We start from the raw sequence: 14,607 nt of genomic DNA, 5'->3' as shown, positions 1-14,607 counted from the left end.
AGGCTAGCGCTCTACCACTTGAGCCACAGCGCCACTTCTGGCTTTTTTCTTTTTGCTTATGTGGAGCTGAGGAATCGAACCCAGGGCCTCAGTCATGCAAGGCAAGCACTCTACCACTGAGCCACCTTCCCAGCCCCTTCCCAGATTTTTGACTTTGTAGTTTGGAAATTGCCAAACAGAAAATGTGCTAAAAAATCATTAGAAACAGCATCATTTCACCTCTCTAGAGGAAATGAAGATAAAGCATAGCTTTATTTGATTTAGGAAACTAAAGCAAAGTAATGTTTCCTGCATCCATTTATAGTACTGTAAATTTACACCCACTGCACTATTTCATTTAGACCCGATTGTTCTGATTAGAATGAGAATGGAACAGGGAAACGAGAAGTACTAGGGTAATCAAGTGTTTAAACTGTGTTTTTGAAAAGCGCTTGTTGGATCCAGGGTTCAGACCCCCATTAGTTTCAGTGCATTGACAGATCCTGGTGATGGATGTCCACTCGCTGCCCCTTAACCCTCACTGCCACTCTTTCCTCAGTCTCCTGCCCATCCACATGGCCGGGGGAAACCTCCTGTTTATCCCCCACCTCACTGCGATGCATCAGAATCAATGTTTTGTCCTATGCTCTCCATTACATTTCCTTGGTTGTCTACTTCCTGTACTAGACTAGAAGGTCTTTTGTTTCTTTCTTCCATGATACACAGTCTTGGTTTTGCATATGGTAGACCTATAGTATTAATAACCTATGAGAAGCCATCATGGCCAAAATGAAGATATCAAGAGATCAAAGGTCTCCAGAAGACTCTAACACGCATTTGTACACATAAGTCTCTCTTTGAAATCATCAAGCACCAATACTTTAGTAAGAAAGTCTCAGTGTTTAATCAAACCTGAATTCATTCACTTACCAAGAAAAATAGTGCCCTTCTTCACCAAGGGATTTTAAGACAACAGAGCAAGCATGTTGTGGGGGAGAAATGGTTTATTTCTGGAATTTTCCATTTTATACTTTTATTTTATGTTTATAACTGAGTCCACAGAGAATTAACTGTCAGTAACAATAAATAAAATCTGTGGTATATCAAAAAGGCCTAGAGCATTTCCATAATTAGAAATGAGTAGCAGAAAGAGCCATAAAGAATTGAGTAAGAGGTGGGCACTGGTGGCTCACACCTATAATCCTAGCTACTCAGGAGGCTGAAATCTGAGGATCACAATTCAAAGACAACCCAGTTAGAAAGTCTATGAGAGGGGCTGGGAAGGTAGAGCGCTTGCCTTGCATGCATGAGGCCCTGGGTTCGAATCCTCAGCACCACATAAGCAAAATGAAAAAAGCCGGAAGTGGCACTGTGGCTCAAGTGGTAGGGCACTAGCCTTGAGCTGAAGAGCTGAGAGAAAGCGCCCAGGCCCAGAGTTCAGGCCCCATGACGGGATCAAAAAAAAAAAAAAAGAAAGTCTATGAGACTCTTGCCTCCAACTAACCAGTAGAAAACCAGAAGTGATGCTGTGGTGCAAAGTGGTAGAGCTGTAGCTTTGAGGAGAAAAGCTCAGGGTCAGCTCCCAGACCCTGAGTTCAAGCCCCAGGACCACCATTACCATCACCAATAACAACAACGACAACAAAGAACTGAGATAGAAAATTCTTTGAGGTAGAAATACTCCAGAAGTCTGAGCAGTTCACATTATCAAATGCTGTGAGACCAAGTAAGATGACCTCAGAATAGATAGATGTTCACTGAGATTGCAGTCAGGAGTCATGGGAGAAGTCCGGGGGGAGCAGTGTCAGCTGAGTTTAGACTAGAAAGAAAAAAGTGACTAGGGGTGAGGGCATGGAAATGGTGATTGCAGGATATCTTGTCTCCCTGTGAAGGGAGCAAAGGAATGAGTTGTATGGGGAGTGTACTGTTTTCAAGACAGCAGGCCATGATGGAGAAGACGGAGCAAGGGGAGAGAAACAAGCTGGCTTGGAGCATCAAGAGGGCTGGGACAGGACCTCATGTGGAGACAGTGCCTTTGACAAGGCCAAAGGACATTCATTCCTGAAATGGGGGGAAGGAAAACAGGATCAGCCTGGGGCGGGGGGGGGGGGGGAGAACAGGGTTGGAAGGGGTAGTGGTGGTGGTGGTGTTTTGGTGAATGGCAGGGGACAACTTTGTCTGAAGTTGCTTATTTTCTTTCAGATGAGATGAGGCAAGGCAAGATTTACTGTTGAGAGGACAGAATGAGGGAGCACAAATGGGGCCAGATGTATGCTGTGGTTCTGAACACAGAAGAGAATCTTAAGGTCACTGTAGTCATTTTTGAGAGTGGAGACTACAGCACAGAATCATAGTGAAGTGACTCAGGTGGCCCAGCAGATCGATGGGTCCACCTAAGATTTGTGTCTATGGACTCCAATTGAGACTTGCCAGCATGCTTGTGGATTTTCCTTCAGCTGTTTATGTACAGGTAACAATACCAAATATATTCAGAATGCCATTTCTTGGTGGGTGCGAGTGGCTCATGCCTGTATTCCTAGTTACTCAGAAGGTTGAGATCTGAGGATCAAATTTCAAAGCCAGCCCAAAGCAGAAAATCCCTGATACTCTTATCTCCAATTAACCACTGGAAAGCCAGATGTGGGGCTATGCTCAAGTGACAGAGAACCAGCCTTGAATGAAAAAGGATGCTTTATCTTTTTATATACATATATGTATATATAATTTTCCCCAGAGACAGAGACCTATAAACAAAGACTTGGTAGTTATTTGATTAAAGTATTTATTACAGTATATGTAATCTCAGTCCTGAGGTTAGTTGCTACCTCAGATGTGGTTAAATTGCATTACTGAATACAAACGCAGTTATGCTTTCTGAATACCTTCTCATACAAAGCGAAAAAGTGAGATAATAAGCAGACAAAATTTTGCATTATAATCTACAGCCCCGAACATACTCGCTGACATCTCGGTTTTGACAGCGATTTCTCCATGCCACCCTATGGGGAAAAGGGAACATGGAGAAAAGGTTAGAACACATACTCTTATCATGCATACAGTTCATATCCCTTGGGATCCATAAAGTATGGAATCAATAAATTAAGTACAGATATAGCTTGGCTCAGATATTTCTGTTAATGAAAGAAATATCACCAAAGCACATTGCTTCCTCCAAGAGTCTCAATAGAATGCAGAATGTTGAACATAATGTTGAGTTATATACACTGCACATCTAATTACTCTGCAGATAGTTTCAAGATTTCTCAAGGAAGTACTAGAGTGAGGAAAGTGTTAAAATCCCTGAGTGGTCATTCAAGAATGCCAAGAATAAAAGGATAAGATTTGAATCAGTCACAATAATTACTTCCTTAGGGGTGGAGGTAGTACATTGCTTTGTTAAGTCAAAACCTGCAGTTCAGTTTTCACAATGATCCTTGATGTTTGCAAGCCTTCTCTCCTGTGTACATCAATGGTAGGGTACACAGATTTCCTTTGAATATTTAATACATACCATGCTCTAATGCCTTGTGGATCACGGACCACCCTCTTTGCACAAGCTATAGCTTGAGTGATGTCATCTTTCAACAAAGCTAAAAGAGAGGGGTGAGGAAAGAGAACCACTGAAGTAAAAATTTCATTTTCAATTTAAATTCAGCAAGCTTCATCATTACACTGAGGAGAAGAAGACTATGAAATTACTTTCCAGGAGTAAGTATAATATGTTGAATTGAAACCCCTCTGTACAAGTACTTTAGTGATGATGATGATGATGATGATGGTGATGATGATGATGAAAAAAGATAATTGAGGAAAACTCATTCTGTCCCATTTAGCATGAACTAAAGCATTTTATTTCTCACTTACTAGTCATAACAAGCACTAGAACTATTAACTAATTATGATGGAAGGTCCTTTTTGTGCCCATCACTGTAAAAGAAATATGCCTAGTAATTTTTTTACTCAGAAATTATATAACTAAAATGTTTCCTAAAGAACAGCCAAGGAAGTGGAGCTGTGGCGTAAAGTGGTAGAGTGCTTGACTAAAAGAGCTGGTGGACACCATCCAGGCCCTGATTTCAAGCACCACAACTGACCAAAAAACATTCATCCTAAATAATCCATGAATTACTTTGTTAGATGTGATCATGACTATTTCAGTAATATATTTTTGGAAATATAAGCTATAAATAAAATATGTTGTTTATAATTCACTTAAAAACCAAGCAGCAAATAAAAGTTTATCTAAAATACCCCTGAAAGTATTTTTAGTAATAATTCTTACTTTAGCAATCCTGACCAGAAGGAGCAATTAAAAGAAAATATTAATAATTTTAAATTGAAGTTATATGGCTGTTTATTGTATTAATACCTAATTTTATATACTTGGAACAATTCATAATAAAAGTAACACAATAAAAAGAATACACAACCAGATTATCCCCAACTATTTATAACTAACCTGATAGAATGTCAACTTGCTGGACAAAGCTTCAAGAAGGCTTTTGATAATAAATTAATTGATCACTCTAAAAATATTTCCCTGTTTAAGAACATTAGGTGTTTGTAGGGGTGTGTGTGTGTGTGTGTGTGTGTGTGTGTGTGTGTGTTTTACTGCGACTTAACCCCAAGCACCTTTTGCTTCATTTTTCTTTTCTTTTATTTATTTATTTTTGGGTCCAGTCATGGGGTCTGAACTCTGGGCCTGGGTGCTGTCCCTCAGCTCTTCAGCTCAAGGCTAGCACTCTACCATTTGAGCCACAGCACCACTTCCGGCTTTTTTCTTTTTCTTATGTGGTGCTGAGGAATCGAACCCAGGGCCTCATGCATGCAAGGCAAGCACTCTACCACTGAGCCACCTTCCCAGCCCCTGCTACATTTTTCAAATAGAGTCTCATAGTTTCCTTGAGCAGACCTAACTAATGATCCTCCTATGTAGCCTCTGTAGCTATGATGACAACTGACCACCACTGCACACAACTTTTCCTAACTTCTTGTTTTTTGTTGTTGGGTCTGGTCATGGGGCCTGAACTCTGGGCTTGGGTGCTGTCCAGCTCTTCAGCTCAAGGCTAGTGCTCTACCACTTGAGCCACAGCGCCACTTCCAGCTTTTTTTCTTTTTGCTTATGCGGTGCTGAGGAATCGAACCCAGGGCCTCAGGCATGCAAGGCAAGCGGCTCTACCACTGAGCCACCTTCCTAGCTCTACAACTTTTCCTAACTTCTTATTGGTTGAGATGAGGTCTCACAAACTTTTTCTTTTTTGTCCAAACTAGCGTTGAACCACAGTTCTGCCGAGCTCAGCATCCTATATAAATAGGACTATAGTCATGAGCCACATAGTTTGGCAGGAATACCAACTTTTTTTTTTTTTAGTGGTAACACCTCTTCAATGTGTTTGTTTGGTGTTGGGAATGGAATACTGGACCTTGTGTATGCAAGCACTCTACCACTGAGCTAAAATCAAGGCCTAATAGTTTATGTAGCTAATTCTGAGCCTGAAAATAATGACATTCTAGAAGTTAAGGGTTTTCCAAGGTTTCTAACATTCCTTTCAAGGCTACGTCACATAGCCTAGATGTTCTGCTCTTGGGGTTACAGCAGACAGTCCCAGGCTATCTCTCCAACACTGTCTCCTCTTACCGCTGCAGGGGATGCCACAGGCATTGACTGCTCCTGGGGTCTTGTCATCATTGCACCAGTAGCGGCTATTGATTTGAAATATCCCATAATCAGTGCTTCTGTCTCCAGGATTGTAGTTTGTAGCTCTTGTGTCATAACTGCTCTCCCATCTGGCCAAACACATCCCTGAAAGAAATGACTTTAATAATAAAACAACAACAGTAGATGACTTACACTATATGCCCACGTTTAGCTCACTGTAGTCTACGAGTGCCTTATTTCACAAGCATAAAGGCATAGTTAACTGACAAAATGTTTAAATTCAGTGTTCTTTGTTGTCTTGAGGCAGGGTCTCCTGGGTTCAACTGATCCTCCTGCGTCAGCCTTCCAAGTACATGTGAGGGGCTCAGTATTTCATTTGTAAGGGCTCTGGGAGCAACTCTTTGCAGAACAAATCAAATTGTGATACTCAAGTCTTTAGAAGATAGGACAACAGCCCCTTCTTAGGTTGCTTTTACTCTTCCCTGTCCTCAGACACCATTTAGTCTAGGATAGAAATTCAAGAGTTGTTGAGGGGATTTTGTAAATTCACAGCAGAAACTTAGGCTGATGGGCAAAATGTTTATTATTAGGAAAAACAAAGATTGTCTAGAAATTATTTTTCTAAGAATATCAAGTTATACTCCTTCTTATCTCTTCTTCTTTGTTCCCAAGTGCTGGTACTATAGGAGTAAACCATTACATCTGGCCAATTAGAATCTTGAAAACAAGAATTATAGACAGGAAAGGATGTATTCTGTTTCATCCATTCATCTATTCACTCATTCATTCAAAAACGTTTATTGAGGGGGGATTGTGAAAAATTCAGTAATAAGATTGATACATATGGAATAAAGTATAAAGGAACTCTTTTTCATGATCATCTTTGATTGAGTCAAATAATATGAAAAGCAGTCAATATAGAGTGGAAAATGATAACAGCATTTCATGCTGAATTTCAGAGATCCTTATTTAAGCAGAGCCTAACAGAAAATGTTATTTATGCCCTTTGTGGAGGTTCCATACAATTGTTGAATATTTTTCTGTTAAGAATCTCATGGAATGGCAGCAGAATTTACAAAAAACACACTGCATCACGCTAAGCTCTTTGAGAGCAGCTCTCTGACATATCCTTTACTCTGCTTGCATGGGCCATTGAGTCTGAGGCAACTGGCCAGCCCAGCAGCTCCAGCAGAACCATCTGCTAGTTTGATTTTGAATTCTGTACACTTTTTGACTCCCAAGCCCTTATTCCTTCACAAAGCATCTCTGATTTAAAAGAACCAAACTGATGTTTTCAGTCACTGTCAGGCCACAAATGTTCAGGGCCTTCTGAGCATTCATTCCCTGTTAATTACCTGGAGATATTAAGGAGAGCAGACTTACAGTTTGCCAGACTGATTCCTCTGTAGCCATCCATTCCACCTCCTTTTAGAATTCTGGCCAACTCGCATCGTTCAAATATCTTGCTATGGACAGTGGAAGAAAAGAGAAGAACCTCTAGAATAAGAAGAGCCTTCATGTTGACTGAGAAGCCAGATCTCTAGGCTGACTAAGGTAAGCTGGTCCCAGTATTTAAGCATCTTCTAACTTCCTTCTTCCTCTCGTGGTTTGAGAGCTACACTTGTGCAAAGCCGGAAAAGATTCTGATGTTCTAAGAGTTAATGAACAAGAAAAATGATGAAATGATGTTGTTTAATGACTTGGATCAAAAAGAATTGGAGAAGTAGCACTGTTTCAAAAGAGGAAGTTTCTCACATTTTATCATGAACAGTTATAAAGAAAAAAATGATTATTCTGTAAAGTTTAAAATCAGCTGTGAGTTTTGACCATTTCATTTTTGTTAAATTGGTGTGTGTGCATTCCAAATTTTGTATTGATCCTAATTATATTCACTTTGACATAAAATGGACAAGACTCACCTGTTTTTCCTCTTAATGAGTATATTGCATGACACAAGTCTGACATGTGCCATCAGCCAGTTTTCTGTTGTGGAATTTTTAGTTACTATAGTTAAGTTTATATTACTATAAACCAATGTATTAATCTTATAGATATGGCTCATATGCACATTTTTCCTGTTTATTTATTTATTTAGTTGGTTGTGGGGCTTGAACTTGGGCTGGGCACTGTTCTTCAGCTCTTTGGTCAAGGCTAGCACTTTACCACTTGAGCCACAGCACCACTTCTGATTTTCTGAGTGGTTTTCTGGAAATAAGAGTCTCACGGACTTTCCTGCCCAGGATGGCTTTGAACTAGATCTTAGCCTACTGTGTAGCTAGGAATTACAGGCGTGAGTCACCGGCACTTGGCTTTATGCTTATGTTTTAACATAAATGGTCAGTATAAAGCAATAGGACTTCAAATATCAAAACAATGCATGTACATTACTATTCACTTTAAAAATAATCATTTCAAGAGGTTGTGAACATTCTCAGAAACAATATTACCAGAATTCAAAGAGAACCAGGTTCAGGATCAGTCTCAGAAGAAGCATTCAGGGACACTTTGCACACTGTTTCTTGGTAGTCACCCTTGGCTTTGATCAATGGCAGTTTCTTTGTGTTTGATCTGTAAAGATAACCATCTAGATCAGGATCAGCTTAGGAAGAAACATTGGGACACTTTGCACACCAGTTCTTGGTAGTAACCCTTGCCTTTGATCAATTGCAGTTTCTTTGTGTTTGATCTAAGAAGACAGCCATCTAGGGCTCTATATTTTTTGAGAATCCTATCTAAAAACCAAGAATAATCCCATTTTTCAGACGAGGCCTAAATATCTACTTGCCTACCGGAGCTAAATTGATAGCACTGATACTGTGTGTCAACATCAAATGAAGGACTTGGTTTTGATACCCTAAATTATTTCTCCTGGGTCAGGAGTTTGCAATGACAAGATTCAATGATAGCTTTACCTTCTCATATGAAATAATCAGTGATCTATTTAAAGATAAAATAACAAACAGGTATTGGTTGGAGGCAGAGATTTATTTTCTCCCAGAAAGTTTGCAAGTATACCTGTTTTATTTGATACAATATACCCATTTTGCGATTTCACAACAGGTGCATAGTTCTTAGACTTTTTTTGTACTAAGAAGGACAATGACTTATTAATTATCCATAATTCATAATTTGTTCAGAATTTTTGTTTCCCAAAATAGAGAAAAAAGAGTTAATTATATTGAATGTGGGGATTTCAGGCCTAGGAAGAGGAATTTGAGAAGGAACCTCTCAGACTTTTGACTGCTTCCTCAAACTGAAATCAACCTTACAAGACAAATATTTGCCAAAATTTCTGACATTCTAAAGAATGTGCTATGGGACCTGTGTTAAAAACGATAAGTAGATTACACAGTTGGATATCTGTTCTTTTCAAAATGCCATTAAATACCAACAAAAGAAGTTTTAAGGGGCTGGGAAGGTGGCTTAGTGGTAGAGCGCTTGCCTTGCATGCATGAGGCCCTGGGTTCGATTCCTCAGCACCACATAAGTTCCTTACTGTTTTTTGGGTTGTTTTTTGGGGGGGGGAGGGGCCAGTCATGGGGCCTGAACTCTGGGCCTCAGCGCTGTCCCTCAGCTCTTCAGCTCAAGGCTAGTGCTCTATCTACCACTTGAGCCACAGCGCCACTTCTGGCTTTTTTCTTTTTGCTTATGTTGTGCTGAGGAATCAAACCCAGGGCCTCAGGAATGCAAGGCAAGCGCTCTACCACTGAGCCAACTTCCCAGCCCATCAGCACCACATAAGCAAAAAGAAAAAAGCCGTAAGTGGCACTGTAGCTCAAATGGTAGAGCGCTAGCCTTGAGCTGAAGATCTGAGGGACAGCGCCCAGGCCCAGAGTTCAGGCCCCACGACCAGACCCCCCCCCCAAAGAAAAGAAGTTTTAAAAAGCCTAAACAAGGCCAGGTACATTGTGCATACCTATAGTGGACAACTTCCCACTGCTTGGGAGGCTGACATTAGAGGATCAATTAAGCCTACGAGTATAAGACCGGTGGCTCAGTGGTAGAGTGCTTGCCTTGCATGCATGAGGCCCTGGGTTCAATTCCTCAGCAGCACATAAGCAAAAAAAGCCAGAAGTGGCGCTGTGGCTCAAGTGGTAGAGCGCTAGCCTTGAGCTGAAGAACTGAGGGACAGCGCCCAAGCCCAGAGTTCAGGCCCCACGACTAACAACAACAACAAAAAGACTTTAAGATCCCATCTCAGAAACGAAATTCATTAAAAAGAAGGGTATAAAGGCAACAAAGACAATGGAAGCCCAGAAGAGATGAAAAGAGACAAAAATTTTGAAATCCACAGAATATAAGTGGAAATATTAGAAAAAGTAGAGAGATCCAAATACTTGTAAAGGAGAAATTTGGGGGGGGCGGCTGGGAAGGTGGCTCAGTGGTAGAGCACTTGCCTTGCATGCCTGAGGCCCTGGGTTCGATTCCTCAGCACCAAATAAGCAAAAAGAAAAAAGCCAGCAGTGGTGCTGTGGCTCAAGTGATAGAGCACTAGCCTTGAGCTGAGGAGCTGAGGGACAGCGCCCAGGCCCAGAGTTCAGGTCCCACGACCGGACCAAAGAAAAAAAAAAGGAGAAATTGGCAAAAAGCATATGATTCTTAACCTACAACCTGAAAAACACCAGGTAACTCTGCAAGCAGCACTGGATGGCAGTGCTACACAGGGAGATCGGTGGGGTCTCCATGTGGAGCATTAAACTTCCATTTCTTCTCCCCTAGGCCAGGAAGCTGGGTTGCTGTCCTTTGTAGACACCATAGGAAGAGGATGGAAATATTTCCCAGAGGAGAGGATGAAGCAGAGATTCTGGGCTTTATATTCAAGGCACAGATAAAAGGGTGAGGAGAGGATGTAGGGCAGTGGGAGAGTTTTGGCTAAAATCCACAAGGCACTGGGATCTCTCTCAATACCAGCTAAAGGCAAACAAGCAGATGAAGTAAAAATCTGCCTTCTCAGGCCCAAGCCAGCCTCCTAGCTTTCAGTCTGCCCCTTTCTGAGCAACTCCATTTCTGGCTGTCCCAGTGACCTCCTAGGCAAGGCCCAGGAGAATATGTAGATGTGGTCATTATCTGAGCCAGGAGAAAAGACATACATACCAGTACTTGGGCCCTCCAATAACATAGCCACTTTTGCCCAATAGCCTGTAGTGGGACTCACCCAAGCTCACAGATTTTTGCATTCAGCTATTTAGTGCTTAAGTCCTACATGTAGTTAACCAAATATCAAAGCCACTCAAGTGAAAGACAGATTGAAACATTCAGAGGACAGGAATGCAGAGGAAATGGAAGCAACTGAAAATAAAATGTAAACCCTAGTGAGAGAGATTAGAGAATAAGAGATTAGAGAAATATTATGTCCATGCAACAAGCAAAGGATGCTATAATAAAAAAAATCAGAGTAGTGTTTTTTTTAAAAAGGAAATACTGGTATTTATAAATAAGAACACATTAACAACATATTTAGTAGAAGAGGTAAAAGATGCCAGTATCTCTCTCCTAATGTTTTCGGGGCAATGGTACAAGTCCTCTCAGTTGCCATGTAGCTGCTGGGGAGGCAGCCCTCATTGCCCTCCCTTGGGAGTGTACAAGCTCAGTAAAGAAGCCTCTTGCTTTTGAATGACCAGGTCAGTTTGGACAATGAACACTATTTGAACTTCTTATGGGTGACCATAACAGCCTGGGGTGCTGAGGTTTCCCCAATTTACTGACTGTATAGTTTAAAAAAAAATTTTTTTTTTTGCCGGTCATGGGGCCTGAACTCTGGGTCTGGGCGCTGTCCCTCAGCTCTTCAGCTCAAGGCTAGAACTCTACCACTGGAGCCACAGCACCACTTCTGGCTTTTTCTGCTTATGTGGTGCTGAGGAATTGAACCCAGAGCCTCATGTTTGCAAGGCATGCACTCTACTGCTGAGCTACCTTCCCAGCCCAGTTTTTAAAATTTTTGATTGTTATTACAAAAGTAATGTGCAGAGGGGTTACAGTTCCATAAGTCATGTAATGAGTTCATCTCTTTTTGGACAATGTCACCAGTTTTTCCCTTCATTCCTACCCACATATTGTATAGTTCATTTTCCACATAATGTCTAGTGAGTACCACTGCTGCATTTGGTCACTTTTTGTCCCTCCATTTCTGTGCCCCACCTTACCCTTCCAGTGACACATAAATGAACAAACAAGACACAAAAGAAAACAACAACAAGGAAAAAATGTTTCCATTTTCTGCAGCTCATTTTGATATTATTTATATGATCAGAGACTCATAGACATTATCATTTTGTGTTTCTCCCCTAATTGTATTCTCCTTTGGTTTCACTGTATGTGGATGCTAAGAGTCTTATATAATGCACAGTATTTTTGAGACTCTTGGAATGTCCAGAATAGGGAATCCCATTTTAAAAGTTTAAATAAATAAAATATCACCACCACCACCAACAAAATCCAAAACATCATTACCTCAGCAGTCAAAGGAAAATAGAGACTTTTTAGAGCTTAGGGTTTTTGACGTAGAAAAACAAAAGCAATGTGATCTTTCTTGCATCCATTCATGGTTCGACACATTTGTACCTACTACATTGTTTAATCTGAACATATTAGATTGGAAAAAGACTGTCAGTAAGGAAGCAAGATAATACCTGGGAATCCTTGCGATTCAACTATTTTCCTAAAAGCCGCCTTTGGTTTCATGATTCAGATTCCCATACACTTAAAGGCATTCTAGGTACTTTGGTTTCCAGTAATTCACACTATTATGGGACAGATCTGTCATTTTTTTTGTTGCTGTTTCCAGTCCTGGGCTTTGAACTCAGGACCTGGGCACTGCCCCTGAGCTTCTTTTGCTCCAGGCTAGTGCTCTACCACTTGAGTCACAGCACCACTTCCTGCCTTTTCTGTGTATGTGGTACTGAGGAATCAAACCCAGGGCTTCCTGCATGCTAGGCAAGCACTCTACCACTAAGCCACATTCCCAATCCCAGATCGCTCTGTCTTTATAATCTTGTTCAATTATAATTCTGCCACCAATGTTGTATGTTTTATTTCATTTTGTTATGTTCTTGAAATCCTGTTTTCTGTTACTATTAAACAGTTAAACTCTACTTGAGACAGTAAATGAGGAACATGAAAAACTGCATTTATATATATATATATATATATATATAAAGGCAACCCAACCTAAGGAATCTGTCAATGCAGGGAAAACAGAATGTGTTACTGGAATCAGCTTTGGCATGCATGTAGTGGAAGGGTGCCAACGGTCAATTGCCAGGGAAGCACAGAGGCTTCCTTGTAGCCCTTGAGGCCACGGTTCAAAACTGCACAGGAAGCTGCACCTGTGGGGTTTGGCCTAGGACTGCAGGAGACCCAGTCTTTTCTCCAGCAACACGGCAGCTGGAGGAGCAGCAGCAGGTAGGGGTGTTTTGGGACAGCTCCTCCTGGCTCTCCAGGGATGACCCACTGCTGAGGGCTAAGGTGAAAGCATTCCTTCCTGCACCGGTGGAGCTGCCCTCAATACATGGGGCACCAGCCCAGTGGCTTCCTGCCCAGGTCAGAGTGGCCTCCAGAAGGGCACACCCTTCCTCAGTAGGGTGCAGGACCACAATCCACAGAGCCAATTTGATGGTCCCTGAGGTGAATTGATTGCCAGCAAATGGCACATATGTGAGTTTGCCAAATCCAGACCAGAGAGGTTTTTTGTCCTTCCTTCAGGAGTAATGTTCTTTCTTCCTCCCTTCCTTTTTTTTTTCTCTCTCTCTTTCTCACCCTCTTCCTCCTCCTCTCCTCCCTTCTCCTCCTCATGAAACTGGTAACACTGAGAAGAAAATGTTACTCAACAGACCAGAGCAGTAGGTAAAGAAATCATTTCTACCGGAGTTCCAGTTCTACATTGTAAGGTGGTCTCAGGCGAGAATCACAGGTTAGTGTGTTAGAATCACACTGTTTGATCACTCAGCCTGAGACACAAATATCTAAGAAAGAGCCTGCTATGTGTTTTCCCTGCATCTACACAGGAGAATTCACAATTCCTGGTGCTGGCTGTCCACTCACTGCTCCTCAGCCCTCACTGCTTCTTTCCTTGTCTTGTGCCCTGCCCCATCCACTCTACCCATGGATCCAACTAATTCTCTAATTCTCACTCAGTGCCACTAGAATGAAATATTCTTTCTTATCTACTCTAATAGCATTTTCAAGTCAATGCTCCATTGTTTTTGTTATACTGGAATTTGATCAGTGAGCTACAGAGAAGCCACATTTTGAGGTCTAAATAGGAGTCTTTCTTAGAATGCTGGAAACTGCAAACAGACCAGTGATTCAAAGAACCTTCAGTCCCAAATGTTGTTAGCACAATGATTATAAAGGCATATCAAAGCAGATGCCATATAGCAAAGCATGTTTACAGAAGCAAAACATTATGAGCTATGAGTTAACTAAAAGGGGCAGTTAGGGTTTGTTAGAATTAGTGGGGACAATCAGAGGTAGAGATTTACCAGAATCCAACAATCAGGGGTATAGGATAGGGAACTGCATATCTGCAGTTCTCAGAATGACCTATAACACATTTGTGAAATGTCTATGTTACCTATTAAGGTGTTGGGGCAAGATGTCATTGCTTAGGCCCAGTATCCATGTTTCACTTTCACTTGGGACTAAGCTAGTCTCCTTCTCCTGTGGCACCATCCCCAGTTTTGGCATATGGTAGTACATCTGCAAAGTAGTAAGGCCCATTTAACCTATTAGAGAGGCTACCATGGCTGGATTGTAAATACGAGGAGAACAAAGCTTTGTAGAGGACTCCATCACATCTATAAACATGTGTCTTGCTTTAATCATCAATGTGCCAATTTCTGAATGGGAAAGTCAACGTTTAATCAACCCTGAATTCATTTATTTACCAAGCAAAACTAACCCCCCACTTTTCCCTCTATGGAAGTTGCAAGAAATTTAGAACAACAGAGAAAGCATGTTGTAGAAGAAAG

The 14,607-nt window shown here is 41.3% G+C and overlaps 1 protein-coding gene across 1 annotated transcript; it reads right to left on the bottom strand.

Moving 5' to 3' along the window:
• Positions 1 to 2,743: 2,743 nt before the first annotated feature.
• On the bottom strand, positions 2,744 to 7,197 carry LOC105989777 (lysozyme C-like). The gene is made up of 4 exons (XM_013021985.1): positions 7,022 to 7,197; positions 5,618 to 5,782; positions 3,491 to 3,569; positions 2,744 to 2,978 (listed from the first exon to the last, which is right to left on the bottom strand). The coding sequence occupies exons 1-4, from the start codon at positions 7,155 to 7,157 to the stop codon at positions 2,912 to 2,914; spliced, it is 447 nt and encodes a 148-aa protein (XP_012877439.1). The 5' UTR covers positions 7,158 to 7,197; the 3' UTR covers positions 2,744 to 2,911.
• Positions 7,198 to 14,607: the final 7,410 nt, after the last annotated feature.

The sequence above is a fragment of the Dipodomys ordii genome, unplaced genomic scaffold, assembly GCF_000151885.1.
Source record: "Dipodomys ordii isolate 6190 unplaced genomic scaffold, Dord_2.0 Scaffold3, whole genome shotgun sequence".
NCBI lineage: Eukaryota > Metazoa > Chordata > Mammalia > Rodentia > Heteromyidae > Dipodomys > Dipodomys ordii.
Note: the sequence above shows the minus strand (reverse complement) of the source record. Positions and strands in the feature narration are given on the sequence as shown.